The sequence below is a fragment of the Sphaeramia orbicularis genome, chromosome 10, assembly GCF_902148855.1.
Source record: "Sphaeramia orbicularis chromosome 10, fSphaOr1.1, whole genome shotgun sequence".
Classification (NCBI taxonomy): Eukaryota; Metazoa; Chordata; class Actinopteri; order Kurtiformes; family Apogonidae; genus Sphaeramia; species Sphaeramia orbicularis.
Genome location: NC_043966.1, coordinates 27,860,188 through 27,878,007, shown reverse-complemented (window position 1 = coordinate 27,878,007; position 17,820 = coordinate 27,860,188). Strand labels below are relative to the sequence as shown.

At 40.4% G+C, this 17,820-nt stretch overlaps 1 protein-coding gene across 50 annotated transcripts in view; it reads left to right on the top strand.

Annotated features, from left to right (window-relative positions):
• LOC115426731 (protocadherin gamma-C5-like) overlaps window positions 1-10,718 on the top strand; it is a 332,740-nt gene extending 322,022 nt beyond the window's left edge. For 28 of the 50 annotated variants that reach the window (XM_030144931.1, XM_030144908.1, XM_030144932.1 and 25 more), the window contains 4 exons: window positions 3,289-3,347; window positions 4,341-4,394; window positions 6,640-6,737; window positions 8,488-10,718. In XM_030144931.1, coding sequence (XP_030000791.1) covers window positions 3,289-3,347; window positions 4,341-4,394; window positions 6,640-6,737; window positions 8,488-8,771 — 495 coding nt within the window. In that variant the 3' untranslated portion in view covers window positions 8,772-10,718. The remainder of the gene's footprint in view (window positions 1-3,288; window positions 3,348-4,340; window positions 4,395-6,639; window positions 6,738-8,487) is intronic. The other 22 variants (XM_030144950.1, XM_030144951.1, XM_030144947.1 and 19 more) reach the window with 4 other exon arrangements.
• Window positions 10,719-17,820: the final 7,102 nt, after the last annotated feature.

The window sequence follows — 17,820 nt, the reverse complement described above, 5'->3', positions numbered from 1 at the left end:
TCTCTGCTCTAGTGACACGTGTGCTATGAGAACAACAGAGGAGGGGAGATAGAGGAGTAGATAAAGGAAAAGAGAAGATGGCTTTACACACACACGTGTGAAACATTGACAGGCAGCTCAGTGGGTGTTTATGTGTGTCTGAGCGTGTGTGTACAAAGCATCAGGCGCCTCCAGTAGTGTGTCATTTTAGCAGGAACCCTCAGGCTTCAGTGCCTGATTTCCTGTCACTTCCCACTGCCCCACTTTGTATTCTGTCTTCACTTAAAATGTGCTGTTCTGCGACTCTTTAAAAATATTTATTAATAATAAAATAAAAAAAATCATGCTTCCCGCTGGCTTATAGTATATAAATTTGTACTGAAAGAGTAATATTTGTGTTATTATGACAAATGTTTTGGCTTAGTGGACAAGGCAGACTGTCATGTCTCTGTAGCATCAGACGTATCCGTTCAAGATTTGAATATATTTACATAAACATAGTTGTGCTCTAGCCATTACTCTTGAATGTGGGAGTTTAAGAGTTGGCATTTGTAGTGGGAAAGGCCAAATGTTTGGAAAATTTCTCTGGCGATCATAAAGTTGAATTTTTGACAAATAGGCTCACGTCATTCAGTGACACTGGATTTTAGTGGTGGTCTTAAGGGACAGGAATTAATGTGAAGCACCACAAGTTGTACTTCTATCTCATTTGAGTCATGTATACACAGTTAAATCCATCTAGAATGTTAGTGTTTGCATCCCGTGGACCCTGATGAGGACACTGTCTTTTAACACAGTGTATGACAGACAGGAAACAGCATGGGAGTGAGTGTGTTGGTCAGTACGTGTTGAAGGTTATATTGTGTGGTTTTACATGTACGCTGAAGGTTATCAGACCAACAAAACAGAGAGAACTTCCTCTTCTCAGATCACCAGGTGCAGCACAGAAACATGTTTTTTAACTCCAGTATAATCTGTGTATGTTGTATCTGAAAAAGAATTAGACTTGTTTCCATGTGCTCAGTTTTTTCTCTCCTATCCAGTGGAAAATATAGTTTTTCACTTGTTTTCACTTTTCACAGGCTGTACATCACTTTCATGCATGATGAAGGTTAACCTGTAAAAAGATGTTATGCTCACATACACATGCTTACACACATCCTGGATGAAATCCAGATGTGGCAGCTCTCACACACTGAATATCCATCTTCTTGCTAAAGACAGTAGTAGCTGAACTGCTCCGTCAGGTTACAGTGTAAATCTCTTGTTCAACTTAAACACAAAAAAGGAGTTGACTGGTGACTCTTTAAAAATTTCAGGCTGTTATTAACATGTCTTTTGGATGAGAATTTAGGACCGTAATCCACAAAAAGTCCTAGACATTTTGAATACTTTCATCTCAAATGTCTCACTTCAGAGATAAACAAACACGGCTAAATATGGAGCTAAGTTCAATTAGGTGTTGATCTCTTGGTGCCATTAAACTGCTCATTAAAATTATTTTCAGTCGTCAGTTTAGAACTTGGTAAAGTCTGAATTTTGTTTCAGCCTCTAAGCTTGACTTGCTACTGTGTAGAAGTGATTTGAATTATTAATGTCATCGATCTGTTTGTAATGTAAAAACATCCAAACTGTCCACAGGGACGTGTGATCACAGTACAGTATATCACTCTATTTATATTCAAACTTAAGTAAAAGTCGGGTCCAGTATTTCACATAGTCTGTTACCATTTATTCCACACGCCTATAGTGGGATCTGACCTTGGAAATACCAAGTACGTGTGAGTGTGTTGTGTGTCACACAGCTGGAATGCTGGGCCTCTCTGTGTATGGACACCCTCATTCTCTCACTACCAAACCTTAGACACATCCACGCCAACACAGACTCATATTTCTAGGATAGTCTTAGAGCAGATCAGGGTATTTTAACATCCAGTAAGCTTCGATCTACATCTTTTTTAATGGACTTTCTAATTGTTAAATTGAGAAGGACTAGGCTGATTCTCCTAAATGATCACCACTCAACACTACTGTAGGATTGTTTAACATTTCTATTACATGGTTGTGCAACCAAGTCTTTCACTCATTTAATCACCCTATGATCAGACCTTCACAAATTCTAGATAGGCATTTCTTTCATTCCCTGAGCTGGTTGTTTTCACTTTTAATTACTTTTACTTACTGCAAAATTAAATATCCCCAATTCCTCACACTATTACATTTTACATAATGTTCAATCAATCATTGTCTCCAGTTTGTTTTGCCACACTGTTCAATTTGTAGAGGTATGTTTGTAGGGCTTTTCTCCCTCTGTTTTCTGTCCTCCTCTCTTGTTTCATTCCATCATTCCCTAGGGTAAAACAGCTCTTTTAATAATGCAGCACATCATCCTGCTGGCCTCTCTCTCCAGGGAACTCTTGTGTCGATTAGGCGGCAGAATCTGGAGCCATGCCAAGGCTCTATTCACCGCATCACTGCACAACAAGAGAGCCTGAGAGAGAGGCAAAGAGCTAGAGAGATGGGAAAGACATGGTGACATGGTCAGTGAGGTGGAGATGGACAACAGTGCAATGGGCTCAAAGGCATTAATAGAGAGGAGGAGGGACATGCAGAGATGAGATAGACAAGAGACTGTTATGACGACTGAGCTTTCCTGTTATCTCTGTAAAGCTTCGGTATCAATATATGAAACAGTTTGGTGTGTTAAGAACTCTCTCTGTGCCCTATTAAGAGGATTTTAAAAGAGATCTGCAGGAGTTCGGTTAGCAATGCAGGAAGGTGATCAATATATGCCTTTTAAATCCCCAACATATTATAGATATAATAGTTTTGCTGCATTGTAGGCTTTATTTTAGACCGATCCTTTATTTGTCTTCCTATGCCAGTCCCTGTTAGCATGTTGAATAAGCATATTATTTTTCTCTACTTCTAAATACCCATGTTACATCATTGTGTAATTATCTTTTTGATGATCCTTTTGCTTTTAGTTTTAAATACTCTTTTATAAGCAGATCCAGGTTTGTGTATGTGTCATGTTATGCGTCATCTCTGAGTTTAGCCTCTGCAGTATTTCATGCCCCTCAGCTTTTGGAACAACGTGGAGGCCTGTGCATACAGATATTTGTTGTGATCTGTAATTCTCTGTTTACCATCACCGAAAAACTGGAGAGCTTGTCTATGAGGCACAACAGGCTACACACAAGCATACATTATTCATGGCCACATCACATGAACTGAAAGGTACACTTCAGGAGCACCGCAGTTATAGTAAAACACACATTAATGTAATCTTTTCTGGTCTCTTCACAGCAAAAGCCCCCCAACAATGACTGGCGCTTCACACAGGGACAGAGACCCGGACCCAGTGGGTAAGTAAACTACAACACACAAACAAATAATGTCAAGCACAAAACAGATTTATTGTTGCAATAGAGGGAGTACTGAAGGATGAGGAACTTAAAAAGAGGTGGTGGTGAGTACTGGAATTTGCTAAGTACAATGGACATTATAGTCATAATACAACCATGGGAATCTGACGATGAATTACATGGTAGTGATGTAATTTATGGTTGTATTTCAATGCATGAAAGTTCAGTGCATTACACTTCTGGTTTTTGACCCAGAATGAGCATCTCTGCTTGTCTGAAGGCTGCTTTATAAAATGGCTGCCGCAGCTTCCACTCCCCCTCCCCCTCTCCTCCTGTTCCTCTCCTCTCTGCACTCTCTGAGCTTGTGCACCATCACTCAGTGCTACTGATGAGGGACGGTGACCAGAACGAGTGGGGGGATGGGACGGTGTATTCATCCTTCATGCTCTCTCTTTCCTATCAGCCATCAAAGAGTATGGCCTTCTAAAATGTACAAGTTTAACAGGGATCAGCGATTTCACAATGATGATAGATTAATTCTGCATTTTCAGCTCTTTCAGCGAGTGTTGGTGGTTGATAATTTCTATGTTTCTAGATTGTGTGAACCAAAATGTATTGCGTGCAGTAACAGTTTTCACAGCAGTGGTTGCACAACACTTCGTATGAGTCAGGGTTTCTCCCTGAGATGTACCAGCTGGGGCAAAAAGCTCAGTTGAGCCAAGTCAGGAAAATATTAGACACACAAACACATGCCATTGCCATTTCTGAATAACACTGAGGCCATGAAGCTATAATTTATATAAGTTGTGTAAAAACTAAAACAAATAACTTTTCCATTTTCTAGAATTTTAAACAGATATGACAGACTGAACATGTTCCACTGAGAGTTAGACCACAGTTTTTCTGCATTTTTTTCTATTTCTTACACTACCCCTAGCCAGCAGTCAAATACACAATGGTTCTTGCGGACTGTATAACCTGTTGTGTTTTTAGTCCCCACATGCCATACGGTACACACATACGATGGACGCCGAAGAGTGGGACAAGGTATTAATATAGAATTCGACTCTATATGGCCACTTTCTGTCCGTAATAGCTGATTAGTGTTCAGTTTTGCCGAGTATTAGAAGGACCTGTTCACGAATCAACTATTAAGGACAGACAGTGACTAAAATCTTTTAGGTAGTGCACTGCAGTTGAGTGCTGTGCTGTGTGTAGATGTATCTAACCCATAGCTTTTGTTAGTCTCCCTGAAAGTTTGATGGGGTTTGTTGATCGATGTGCATAGGCCACAATGCTTGCTGTGGCGTAGAAAGAACTGTGACTCTTGATTTTACGTGCAGTGTTTTGTAGATTTGCTATGCCTTGTATGTGTGCTATACATTTAGTCATATTATAGTCTGAGAGCTCTTGTTTTCTCTCCCCCAGAGGATTGGCTTACCATACACTGTGGTCTTTGATGTATGTCTGTGATGGTGGTAGCTCAACATCACCACATATGGCTTTTTCATGTGATTTATCAGCTGGATGACGGCAAGAAAGATAATCCAGACAGCTGTGTGATTGATTCCTTTAAAATGTATGTTGCCTGGGGTTAAAATGCAGCTCTTTAAAGCAAAAAAAAAGTACTGCACAAGAAATTCATGTACAGAAATTATAATGGACACCATGTGACTGTCTTTAGAGATCCAAATGAAGTTTGAGATGCCCAAGATTCTTTGTAAAACAACAGGAAAAACCCAGAGAGATAAATTATGCAAGTTTACACAGGAAAAGAGATAGAACTGTCTGGAAAACCAAAGTCATCCCCCTGGACTGTAGTTTACAATCTTACCCACAGGAAGTGATAATCCTGACCACAGGAAGTGCTTAACACCACCACAGGATGTGATAAGTACAATGTGATGCTAATTTAACACAAACGAAGCATTACCTTTATCTTAAGTGATGTGAAAAGGCCCAAAATGGCTGCTGTGTCTTTGGTGACCACACTTTAACCTAGCCTGTTTCTCATTGATGCCTGGCACAGGATGTACATGTTTCTCTCTCTCAGTCTCTCTCTCTGGCACTTAAGTGAAAACCACTTCAGAGTTTTGGCAGAAAGACCTGGCAACCTGCTCTCAAGCAGAGCGCTGGTTTTGTCTTTTCACTTTTTCCCTTGTTGTGTCCTTTACTTTTTCCTAATTCCCCAGAGCAGTCCAATTTGTCCAGGAGGTTTGAGTTTTGAATAGAGAACACTGAATATTTCAATTCATATCCACACATTTACAGCCTTGTTGTCCTATCGTGTTACATCAGAAAAGTAAATCATTTTAAGATGTAAATGCATATGGTCTCTAATAAGTAACACTCAGAAATACTTGGTGTCATAACAACTAAATGGCCACGATTCTGCACTAAATGGAGCCATGTGACTTGTCTCTGCCCAGAACAGTCAAATAAACAATGTATTGCACACAGACATATTGTTTAGGGAGATGGGAGACCTTATTAGGCTATACTGTTTTTACTATGCAACAATGTGAGGACTTTCATAATGGTGTCACAGTATTTTTTATTCTGATAAAATGTTCTGCAATGACATAAAATCTTTCAGTTTCCTGGCAAACCACAACCTCCAGCTAAAATCCAGAGATGTTTAGTAGCGCTTGGGGAACAGGAGCAAAGCCAGTTTGAAAGTGTAGAGACCTAGATGTTAGCAGTAGAGATTGTGTTGGTGTGTCACAGTGTGGGAATGGAAAAGAGTAGGTGTACATAATAGATTGCAGGTCAGCTTTCTCCTTTGTTCCCCCAAATGCAAATTGCCGACTTTAAATAAACAAGTCTTTGAAGCTGAATTTCACCCAGATGGAAATGTTTAGTGCTCACTGAGCGCTGCATGTGTGACTATGCAGACAGCTATTTCCTCTTACAGGTGGGATCATTAAATATTTAATCAGGTACTAGATGGGGCAAGGCTCATGGCCATACTAGAAAGAGTGTGAAGACTGTACAATGTTTACTGTGTGTGAATGTGGAAACACGCTTGCTACTGTGTGTCTGTGTGCAGACACATTACCTGCCTTAACATGAGTGTGTTTTAGAGTTTGCCTTTGTTTGAGACACACCCTGTTTTGTATATTATACATCCTCCTTGTTATCTTTGCTAAGATCTCCTCAGGCTGTATATTTCTCTGTGAGCTGCTTTGCCTTTACATCATAAACCACCAACTGTCAAATCAGTAAAACACACACACTGGACAGGACAAAGCACCAGTTATTTACAGTTGTTCTTTCCTCATTTCTGTCACAGGGCAACCGGAGGACCTGAGGTTGCCATGGGAACTGGCCCCTGGCCCCAGCCCCCTACTGAAGCTGAGCAGCTCCAGGCCCTGATGGCTGCAGCGAACGGTGAGTCCAATACCTTGTCGTTTATTTTGTAATCTTCCAGTGAGTTTATCAGGTTATCCTCTCTTTTGAAAGACTCTTCTTTTTATCAGCTCTGCCAGGCTGTGTAGGCTGGAGTGAATTTATTTAGGTTTCTGTTTTGTTGAGAGGCAACTACCCAGACCCATTCATTGATAAATCTCTCTGTCGGCATTGATGTTTCCATGACATAGTGGGTATTCTATTTGTGTGTCAGAGAAAGTCACAGATGTTGTTCAGTGTGGGAAGTACAGTAGCTACCTGCAGTTTCTCAGATAAACAGAACAATTGATGTGTTGAATTTAATAACATGAATCGCATGTTTTCACTATACACACTGATCACATGCACAGTATTTCGTCACAAGCAGAGGGCCATAGGTCGACACATGTACAGTCATTATCTAATGCAGTATGACGCCTTTAGGCTGCTGCATGTATGTACACACATCTGACTCTACTGTCCCTTCTCTGCAGTCACTACCTAGCAGCACAATAGGACACACACAGTGACTCATCTTGGGGCTGTTACTGTGGAAGTCATGAAAATATACATGAATCTGTTTGTAAAAATGAAGCTGAGCGCCTTCAGATGCAATGACAGCAAAAAGCAAAGCACACAGAAAAATAGTGGAAGGATGAACAGGACAAGATTTGCCAAAGAGACTCATTGTTTCCACTGTTAGTTTAACAATTAACACATCACGGCTCCCTCTCCACAACACACACGTCTCCCTCTTTAACACTGAACCGGATGTGGTGTAGAATTTTTCCACTGGGGTTAACAGAGAGACAGATTCCTCATCTTTCTTCGGGCTTAGGTAGAACCTGTATACCAGCACAAAGTTAAACAGCATGAACTGTTTGTGCAGAACAGAGGGAACAAACAGGACACACGATGAATACTGAAGGTCGTCACTCTGCATTAGTTAATTTCACTATGAATGTACAGTGAAGTAGGAGAGCACACAAGGGTAACATTCTAAATTACTGCCCTGCCTCTATGGAAGCCAGTATATGCAGCCTGACGGTGCTCACGTGCATCTGTGTTTTTATAAGCTGAAAGGAGCTTCAGGATGGGGGAGGGAGCGCTTGTGTCTGGCTCTGCATTGCAGGGGCTGTAGGAGAATTATGAGCAGAGCAGATACGTCATGCGCACAGAGCCCCAGTGCTTGCATGATAGAAAACTATACACACAAGGAAATCACTGAGAGACAGCTGCTTTTTCCCCGTTTCTATACCCTGAGGATTGTTACTTCTCTGCACCATTTCTGCCTTCAGTTTGGGGATATGTGTTACATATTGTATTTCCACAGTATCTAACTTCAGTCATGATTGTTGAAACAATTTCAGGCCCCAGTACTTTTGCTTCAGTTCCAGGTTTCGTACATTTATAGATGCTGTTTGAGTGCGTTGAATGCACTGACACTGATGAGATTGAAGCTTCAACTTCACATTATACTCAAATAATATTTTTTGACACTTGATAGTATCTTAGCAATTTGCTTCGTGCCCTAAAAGTATCACAGTTCAGTACCCAGCCTGAATTCATGTATCTCCTGTTTACAGCCTAAAAATTATTTGTTGAATTTGTGTTTTCTGGTCTATCTTTATGTCACCACTCTTGCATAACTGTACAACTGTTATTCTATTATTTGCATTGTCGTCTAACAAGTTTATTGCTCTCTTCTCCCCTCTTTCCCCCTCCTCCCCCACTCTGTCTCTCTTTCCACCAGAAGTGAGTGAGGCTACGGCCACTCTGGGACCCGGAACCATGGGCCTGAGCACCCGCTACAGTCCCCAGTTCACCCTGCAGCATGTGCCTGACTATCGCCAGAACGTCTACATCCCGGGCAGCACTGCCACCCTCACTTCCAACCCCCAGCAGCAGCAGGCCACAGCCCAGCAGGCCACCCAGCAGGCTCTACCCCCACCCCAAGCCACAGGCCAACCTGAGCCCCCAAAGGCTGCCCAGACCCCGGCCTCCAAGAAGAAGTCCACCAAGAAGGAGAAGAAGTAAAGCAGGATAGAGATGTGTCGATAAGATTGGCCCGGCCTGATCTGATAAGAAATCCAACCCCCCATATCCCCCCATTTGGTATCTTACTGCTCTGCTGTTAATCATGCTGTCTAAATACTGACAAGAAATCACTTTTGACCACATGGAGGATGCTGATGGTTCTTTGAAAGTTTGTCTTGAGGGCCTTGCGGAATCAGAATGTGCTGAAGGCTGGTGTTTCTAAGTCATGCTGTGCTCATATAATCTGTGTCGGTAGATATTTCTGGATGGGTATGGGGGGTTATTGTGATCTTCGTTTTTCGTTTTGGTCAAATCCAGTGAACTTGGACAAAGAGATTCAGTATACGGAACCTTGCTGGGATGACAAGGCTATATACACGGTGATGTATTCAGAGATGAAATGTTAATGTTTTTCATGTTGGAGTTATCCTGCTCTTTCCATGATGTGGAAAGTTTGCTATTGTAAAGTACACTAGTTGCCATCCATTAGATTCTTATATAGGGTCAGCCTTACAGGATCTTTAAGCAGCTCCTGCAGATATAAGGCTGTTGTTTGACAGGTATTAAAAACTCTTCTGCATGCTCTATAAGGTTCAAACCACATATACTAGTTTAGTGTTGCAAACTATGCATTGCAAAAGCAAAGAGGGGGACATCCTGAGTCTATTCTCCTCCCACCAATCGCAGGTCAATATAATGCACATGTAGCATTTACTTGACACAAAATGAAAAATTACTTTTGTAATCATAGTTTAAAGGATAAGATTTTAATCTCTTGATATTTTTATGACCTGAGCATGCACCTAGAGGAAAGGTTGGCAGAGGGTGTGGCAGCATGGTGTTGTGTCATGCTGTCCATGCAGGTGGCACAGCAGCAGGGTCTGGCCTCTTTTCTGTTTTTTTAACATCTCCAGATGGGCACTGACATTGTTCTGTTGCCTTGCATCCTCTACCCTCCCCTCTCCACACCCAGCTCGTGTTCTCCCCTCACTCACTACCCCACGTTGAGAGCCAAACAATGAAAAATGCACTGTTCGTATTCTGAAGATGAGATGATGTAGGGGTAGTAATCACTTCATTCTTTAGGGAAACGCATAGATGTGGTAAACTTAAGTGCTTAGGAGTTTCTAGACACTTTGTAGGCTTCTAGGGCCACAATGGAGTATTCCCCTCACTACCCTGAAGTGCTGAAGAAATGTCTTGATGTGACACATGTTTTGTTTTTTCTTTGGGAGACTCAATAGCATAGAGGAAAATATGAAGTCTTTACTTTGCCGTCCATCTGTCTGTCAGGCCCCTGCCTCAATTCAACTGCATGAAAAAAGGCAGGTTGAAGGCTAGGTTATAGAGGGAGTGGAGAGGGTGTAGTGAGTGGAACATTGGTGGAGTTGACACCAGAAGAGTGGGAAATGACCTTGGCTCCAACCACTGAATGTACAGAGGATCCACTGTTGACCCACTCACCTCCAAAACTTTGTCCAATGCACTGACCCAGGTAAAGGTCAACAGAGCCAAGCACAGCTGTACCTGCATAAGATACCACTTGTGAAAGATGAAGGTGTCAGAAGTTCAATATCTGTCCTCCATTCAAATCCATGGAAAACCTCATCCTGTGTCCCACTCACATCTCCCCCTCCACACCCTGGTCTGCGAGGCTCTCCCCCACTGTAAATAAACAACGTCCTGTTGATGGTATGAGCCAGTTGTTTGTAAAGTAGGGACCACGTCTAACATTTTCAAAATAAAAGTCCCTCTCCACAAGACGTGGCTTACTACTGGAATGTGTTGCATTTTGTTTTTCAAGAAAAATGAGAAAACCACACACACAAAAAAAAAAAATCTGTAATGAATTAAAATCTGAGATGTTCTTCAACAGTTTGTGTTGCAATGTAGTAACTAAGCACCATGAAAGCCAACTAACTCTTCAGTGTAAATAAATGAATTAAAGATAACTTTAGATAAGTAAACAAAGTGACACACGTAGACTAGTTAACTTGTGATATGTGTTGCGCATATTTTTGTGTTCATTTTCTCTCTACTATCTTTTATCACCCAGTAAAGAAACAAAACAAAAAAATATGAAAATGTTTCTATCCTTCTGTAACCTCTTAATGTTCTTTTGCGGTGATTTTATCTTGTGCATTTGTGAAGAATGCCTCTCATTCTCTTTCTGTCCATATGAACAAATGATTATAAATATTATATATGTGTAAGTCCGTCCGCTGCTGAATTAATACTACTCTATCCTGCTGTATTATCTTTCTTATCAAATGCTTAGCTCCCATGCTTTACCCCTGTGTTACTCTTATTTTTATGCTAATATTTATATTGCTGTTTTATTTTCTCTTAAACACTGACATTTCAAATAAAAAGATTCTGAAATCATTTATAAATGTCTTCTGTGCAAGTTTGTTTGGTGCTACTATGTGTAACCTATTACTAATATATGGGCTCCTGCTTCTGAATAATTCTACTTTGTGCATTATTTATGTCACTAATGCTATTAATTGAATAACAGTTCCCTGTGGGAAACACAGAGTATAAAATGATGTTCCAGGTACTGAAACTCTCAGATCATTTTTATCATATGTGCCAGTTTAGCATCATTAAAATACTGTTGGATGAAAAGTATGAGTCAATAATTAATTTCAACTTTGCTTTTAGGTCAACTTAAAATGATAAAAAAAATCCAAATCTGTGTAAATAAGATAAATTCTAATATCATTATTGTATATATCTAATCTTAAAAGGAGTAAAATTAGTTGAATAGATTCACTTAACAAGAGAAAGAATAAAGACATATTTTCTTCATATATTTAACTTGGAAAAAGACGCAAAGTTTTTTGAATGAATAATCACACAGAATCAGTCACACAGACGTAGAAACCACTAGTTGCAAACTGGACAACAACTGATTCCATAATGTGTAATGTCTGCAGGTGTCTAAATAGAAAATACAAAACTACTTATGACAATGCATTTGGAAGATAAACTAAAATGTCTAGATTCATACAACATAAGCAGCTTCATTTCAGCCTAAATTCACAGATGTCCATTGTCACATCTGTAGCTCTTCTTATTGGAGCTTCATTTTTACTCGGTTCTTTTAGAGATCCTGAGGCAGCTGCAGTGAATATGGCGGCCTGCTCAGGCTCTTTGTGCCTTCTGCAAAGTCTTACACAATAACATACGTCCCTATAAATAGCCCATGAGACGTCACTGACCAAAACAAAAGAAGCAGCCCTGCAGATGTGGGGGGATGGAAAGAAGGACTGAGAATCTGGATGGATGGAGATGACATGTATGTTGTCCATTAACTAAGCGCGACGTCAATTCTTAGATAACCCAGTTTTTCTGGATTAAGGTTACAGTTTAATTTGACAAAAACTGAACCAGAATAGCAGTTATGAGACACATTTCAAGTATCTCTGTAGCATTGGACTTATTCAATATAAACTGTTTTATTTTTATACTATGACTCATATCGTAACATCAGCCTTCCAACATCAAACAGACCAGAATACCCAAAATGGCCGACTCCAGGCTTATTGTATTATGTGGTTGCCATGACAACTGTCAGCCCCAGCGCTGGATGCTTTCCTCTGTTCTCCGTATCTTCATTACAAATGTGTGCATTGTTCAGGGTCTGATTGACCTATAGAAAGACAAATATATTCAGCCAATAGACAAACCTGGCAACGCTGAGAAAAGCATATGCAGGAAACATGGCAGAGCAGAATGTCTCAGACACACACACACACACACACACACACACACACACACACACACACACACAAGTGGATGAGTCAGAGGTGTGGGTTTGTCCCAGTTTGATTCACTCTGGGTGCTTCCACTTGAGAGCTATTTTGAATTTTAAGTGACCTAACAAAGGAAATATGAGTATTATTCATATGTGTGTATGTGCATTCACTACCAGGCTTTAAAACAGCTGTAGAGTTACTCTATCAGCTAATGTTAGTCATCCTGTGACTCACAGAGACTCCTGCTGTCCTCACTGTCCCCATGTGTCATCTATTTCCTGTAGAAGGGAAACCCAGTAGAATGGGGAGATTGTTCTTTTATTGCCCCCTTTATGCCCCCACCCTATCTTGCTTAATTAAGCACATTCCCACTGATTATACACACAGTGACACACAGAGATGTGCACAAAAGAACAACACACAAGCACAAAACTTCAAACTAGTGATGTATGGCAGGGTTATCCAAGGAGCTGAGGCTGGGGCAGATTGGAACTTGACAATGAGCCGCCTGTGTTCTGAAACAGCCAGGACAAAAGTAAGAATAGTAGGCATCGTCACATCCTGACACATGCAAACAGACATGTGGTGACTCTGACATATGTGGTGAGTCAGTAAAGAAAGCAGACATTTTCACACACACTAACAAAGTCATTACAAATTAATTTCTTGAAATGCCTCATAGCCGCTTTACTTTAATTTGACCTGATTCTCTTCTAGTGCTGAAAGTGGAGTTACCTCTTTCTTCTCTCATTGTGTGTGAGCTACCACGAAGACCCAGTGAGAGGAAACAAGGATCTCATTTCAGGCCTGAGGAGGACCCCATGTAAGCCATGTAAGGAAAGAGCAGGATATGATGTAAAAGCTGCTCACGGCGGGACAGGAAGTCAGTTTCCGCGGCTTTTTTTTTTTTTTTACACTTTTTTAACCCACGGTAATCAGACTAAAGGAAGGAACCCTCCCCCGACTTCCTCTTTTTCCTTCCCTGCCCCCCACTCTCCCTCCTTCCTCTCATCCTGCAGCTGTCTCTGAACCGCAACGTTTTGGGTCAACACATGTTGGAGGACAGAGCACTGCTCTGTGGATATGCACACTGCAAACACAGAGGGGATAAAGACCAGTATAATCTGGACTTTACTGGGAGACCACTCTGGGATGAAATATATAGGATCTATTGCCACATTCAACTTACAAATGACTAAATCCAAATGAAGCTTGCAAAGTTTCAGACATCAGATTACTTTGAGGAGATAGCAGTGGGTTAATACAAGCTCTGTACAAGCAGTGTTTGGTTCAATGTTCCTCATAAAAAAATAACAGAAAGTGAAAGGAATGGAACCTTGTTTTTTCTGAAATCAGCTTTAAAAATAGATCTGGACTCTTTGGCACACAATCAAAATGAAGTCAGATCCACTGGTTTGTTAAAAGGACAAACACATGATTTTGGTTCTTATTTTGGACCAGGACTGGAATACATTTCTAAACTGTTTTTGACATTTATATGAACTCCCTGAGGAATTTCAAACCATTTCTATGGCATTTTCAGGTAGTCACCAATGTCCTCCCATGGTGGGGTAATAATGTTATACTATCTGCGGTTTTCATACGTGTTTCTATATGAGTGGTGTGAATAATTCATGAATGTTTCACGTATTATTACTTTTTTTTCAGGTTGCCAACAGCCTGCAGTGATAAAGAAGATGAAGACAATGTGCTCTAAAAATTATTCATATAGGAATGTGTTTAATTTATGCTTCTAAAGTGTTTGAGGGGCCTACTGTGGTGAAAGTAAATTATAGTATATAGTCAGAGAATGTATATTTTCAACATGATTAGGCACATGTGGTCACAGTACACACAACATGTTGTGAAATAAGGTCATACTTTAGTATAATGTAAATTTTGGTGGTAGGTGTTATGTGTCCATACATATTAGTCACTTTTCCATTGGACATCTGCGCAAAACTTTACCAGGATTTACTAAACGTAAAAAAAAACAGAAGTGCCTAATGTTGGTTTTTCTATTAAATCACAAATGTGATGATTTGTTTATTTATTATCGAAAGATGACATGAGAAGTCATCCCATCAACTTGGCAATGGATGTAAATGTCATGTTGATTTACAGATATATTCATTATTATTATATATTACCCCTCTATGCCGTACTAAATTAAAAAATGATTCAGTTTCCTTGTGTGTCCACACATACCGCACCATGTTTCTTTTAAGACTTCTTTTTCGCTTGTTGTAACGTCCATCAACATCTGTTTTTTTTTTTTTTTTATTCACATGACTCTAGTTGCAGAAAAAGGTCTTTTCATTGCAGTTTTGCATGATATACCATTTGCGCTATGTTCGAAAAACCACCTCTTGCCAGTGCAACAACTTGTAATTGAAAAATGAGAGATTTGGTGAAGTTGTCGTTTTTCCATTAGGTCCATTTTTTAATACTTGTTATTTATTTTTAAAAAAAATATTTTTATATTTGCACAGTTTGAGGGTCAGTGGAAAAGTGACTAATGACTGATATCAGTATCTATGATCAGATATATTGTATCTCATTTGATGTAAAATTTGGTTATAGCATGATGGATTTTGGTCAAGGAATAATATCAGAGATGATATTTGGTCACAGTGTAGTATGTGATATAGAATTTAGTTATACATTAGTATCATGAAATTTGGTCATAGTATAAATTCAGATTCAGTTCGGTTTCAGTTTATTGTCATTGGCACAAAAAGAGACAAAAAGATATCATTAGACCACCTGACCATTGGCATCACACCCCAGTGTAACCAGTGTTAGTATTGATTGGCATCACTATTCATGATCACATGAGCATAACTAATTTGGTCATAGATATCATATGAGAACATGTGATGTAAAATTTTGACACAGTACAGTTTGTCTTGTGAAATGTGATTGTGGAATATTATGTGGTGAAATTTGGTTATCCTCCTGAGACCCAGGAAAGAGAAGGTTTTAGCTTTTTTACATTAAATAACTGTCTTGATTGGAAACTGTATAATGCAACAGTTTTTTCAAAAAAAAAATTTTTTAGTACATTTTTTAATGGAATTTCCTTTGTAATGGACAGTATTTTTTGAGTAAAACCTCGAGACTTTTGTCCCCTACAGAGGACAATAATGCATTGGTGGGTCTCAGGAGGTTATAGTAAAGTGTTTAACATGAAATTAAATCACCAAAATGCATTGTCTCCCATTGTTAAGCATCATGCACAGGCTTTGCTGATTACACTATATTTAATCATTTCAGACTCTCCAAATGAGCTGTGGTTATTTATTATTCAAGTCTCCAGGAATGTGGCCACAGGCGAAGTTAACTGGAGTAACAGCGAGTTTCTGGCTGACAGAGGAGGAGGCCTTTGAGCAGGAGCATTGGAGCGCTGGAGCCTAAACGTTGCTAAGGCTAACACTACCCTGATTTAAAGAGACACAGTAATGTGTTGGCTGCTGACTCTAACTAAATCACAGAGATGGAGCTGTAGCAATGTGGAAGAACAACACAATGCTCCCTTTCAAAGCAGCGATCCTTTTTTCCCCTCGTCTGAAAAGCCCCCTCTCTACTCTCTTTCTCTAACCCTCTCTCTCAGTCTCTGTTGCCTCGTCTCTTCTGCCAAGATCTCTCGCGCCTGTTTTCTCAGCTGCGAGGATGGAAATCAGACAGGGGAAGACTGGGAGACAGGGATGAAGTGTGTGGAGGAGACAGCCTGGCTGAGCTGAAAGTAACGCATACATGGGAGGTGATAACTAGCTCATCATGGTTTTACTACATAACAAAGGCAGAAGATGAGAGGAGCACATGCATCAGGTGTTACATGTTCTAAGTGCATGGTGGAGTCTATAAAGGAGGGGACTGGTAGTAGATTATCACAGACAGTAATTTGTCCTTTATCCATTCAATAAGACAGAACAGTGTGTGTTTTTAAGGGGATCAAAGCTTTCCATCTGCTGCAGTGTGGTTTTAGGGCACCCCCAACCCCCACTCTGTCACACACACACACACACACACACACACACACACACACACACACACATGCGCACACACACATACATAGTATATGCACAATTTAAAAACCCCAATCCCTCTTTATTAACCCAATTCCCAATAAGCATCCCCTTCCCCCTGTCCAGCCATCACATATACAGTTACCACACCCCCAGCTAAGTGCAGAGTATCTAATCCACTTCCTCCACCGCTGTGGTTGTCATGGAAACATACAATTCCTCATCTAAATGATGACATGGAAAATGTTCTGGAAAAAAGAGAATAGATTATGTCAGGATGGAACAAACAGGCCAAAAAGCTCCAAATGCTCCACTAGCTATGCTTACTTTAATAAATCTGCTACACTGTGTGTGTGTGTGTGTGTGTGTGTGTGTGTGTGTGTGTGTGTGTGTGCGTGTGTGTGTGTGTGTGTGTGTGTGTGTGTGTGTGTGTGTAGTTCTATGTTAACACTGTCATATAGAGGATGTTGTGCTGCATGTATAAGATTTTGGACATGCCGAGACATTAGCTTTGGGAGTAAGTGCATGCTCCATGTGTTTTCAGAGGTCTGCCATGCTTTAAATGTGCAGCATTCAGACCCTGACACAGAGGCATGTCGACAACTCAGCGCCATGGTGACAGGTGTTGCCACGGAAATGGTGCAGCTGCTACATGGATATTTCAGGCTAATAAGCGTGCACTATCAAGCTCTCGCCCCTCCCCACTGCTTGTTCCCTGGACCGACACAGCCAGGCCTGAGACTGGAAGTTGGAATGCAAACTCTGAGGGGAGTCGATAGAACTGCATTTATACTGTCATTAGACACTGAGAGAACACCAGATGCACAAGTAATGGTCAAAACTTTAAACTGCTTGAAAAAGGGTCCAGACAAAGGAAAGTTTAGCATCAACTTGGGAAAAAAATACTTTTATATAGCACTGTGCAAAAGTCTTAGGCTTTGTCATTTTTGCAGGGTTGTAATGAGCACATAACTTAATTACTCAGTCTCTTCATTAAGATACACTGAGAAATCCATAATACACCCACCCTCAAATATTCATTCATTAATTCACTCATTCATTATCTGAACACGCGTTATCCTCACTAGGGTCACAGGAGTCGCTGGAGCCTATCCCAGCCACTTATGGGTGAAGGTGGGGTACACCCTGGACATGTCACCAGTTCATCGCAGGGCAAAAAATTTAAGTAAAAGGCAATATTGACATATTTAGAATTCCCTGTATTTGGGTTTAATACATGTTTAATTTCCATGGGTAACG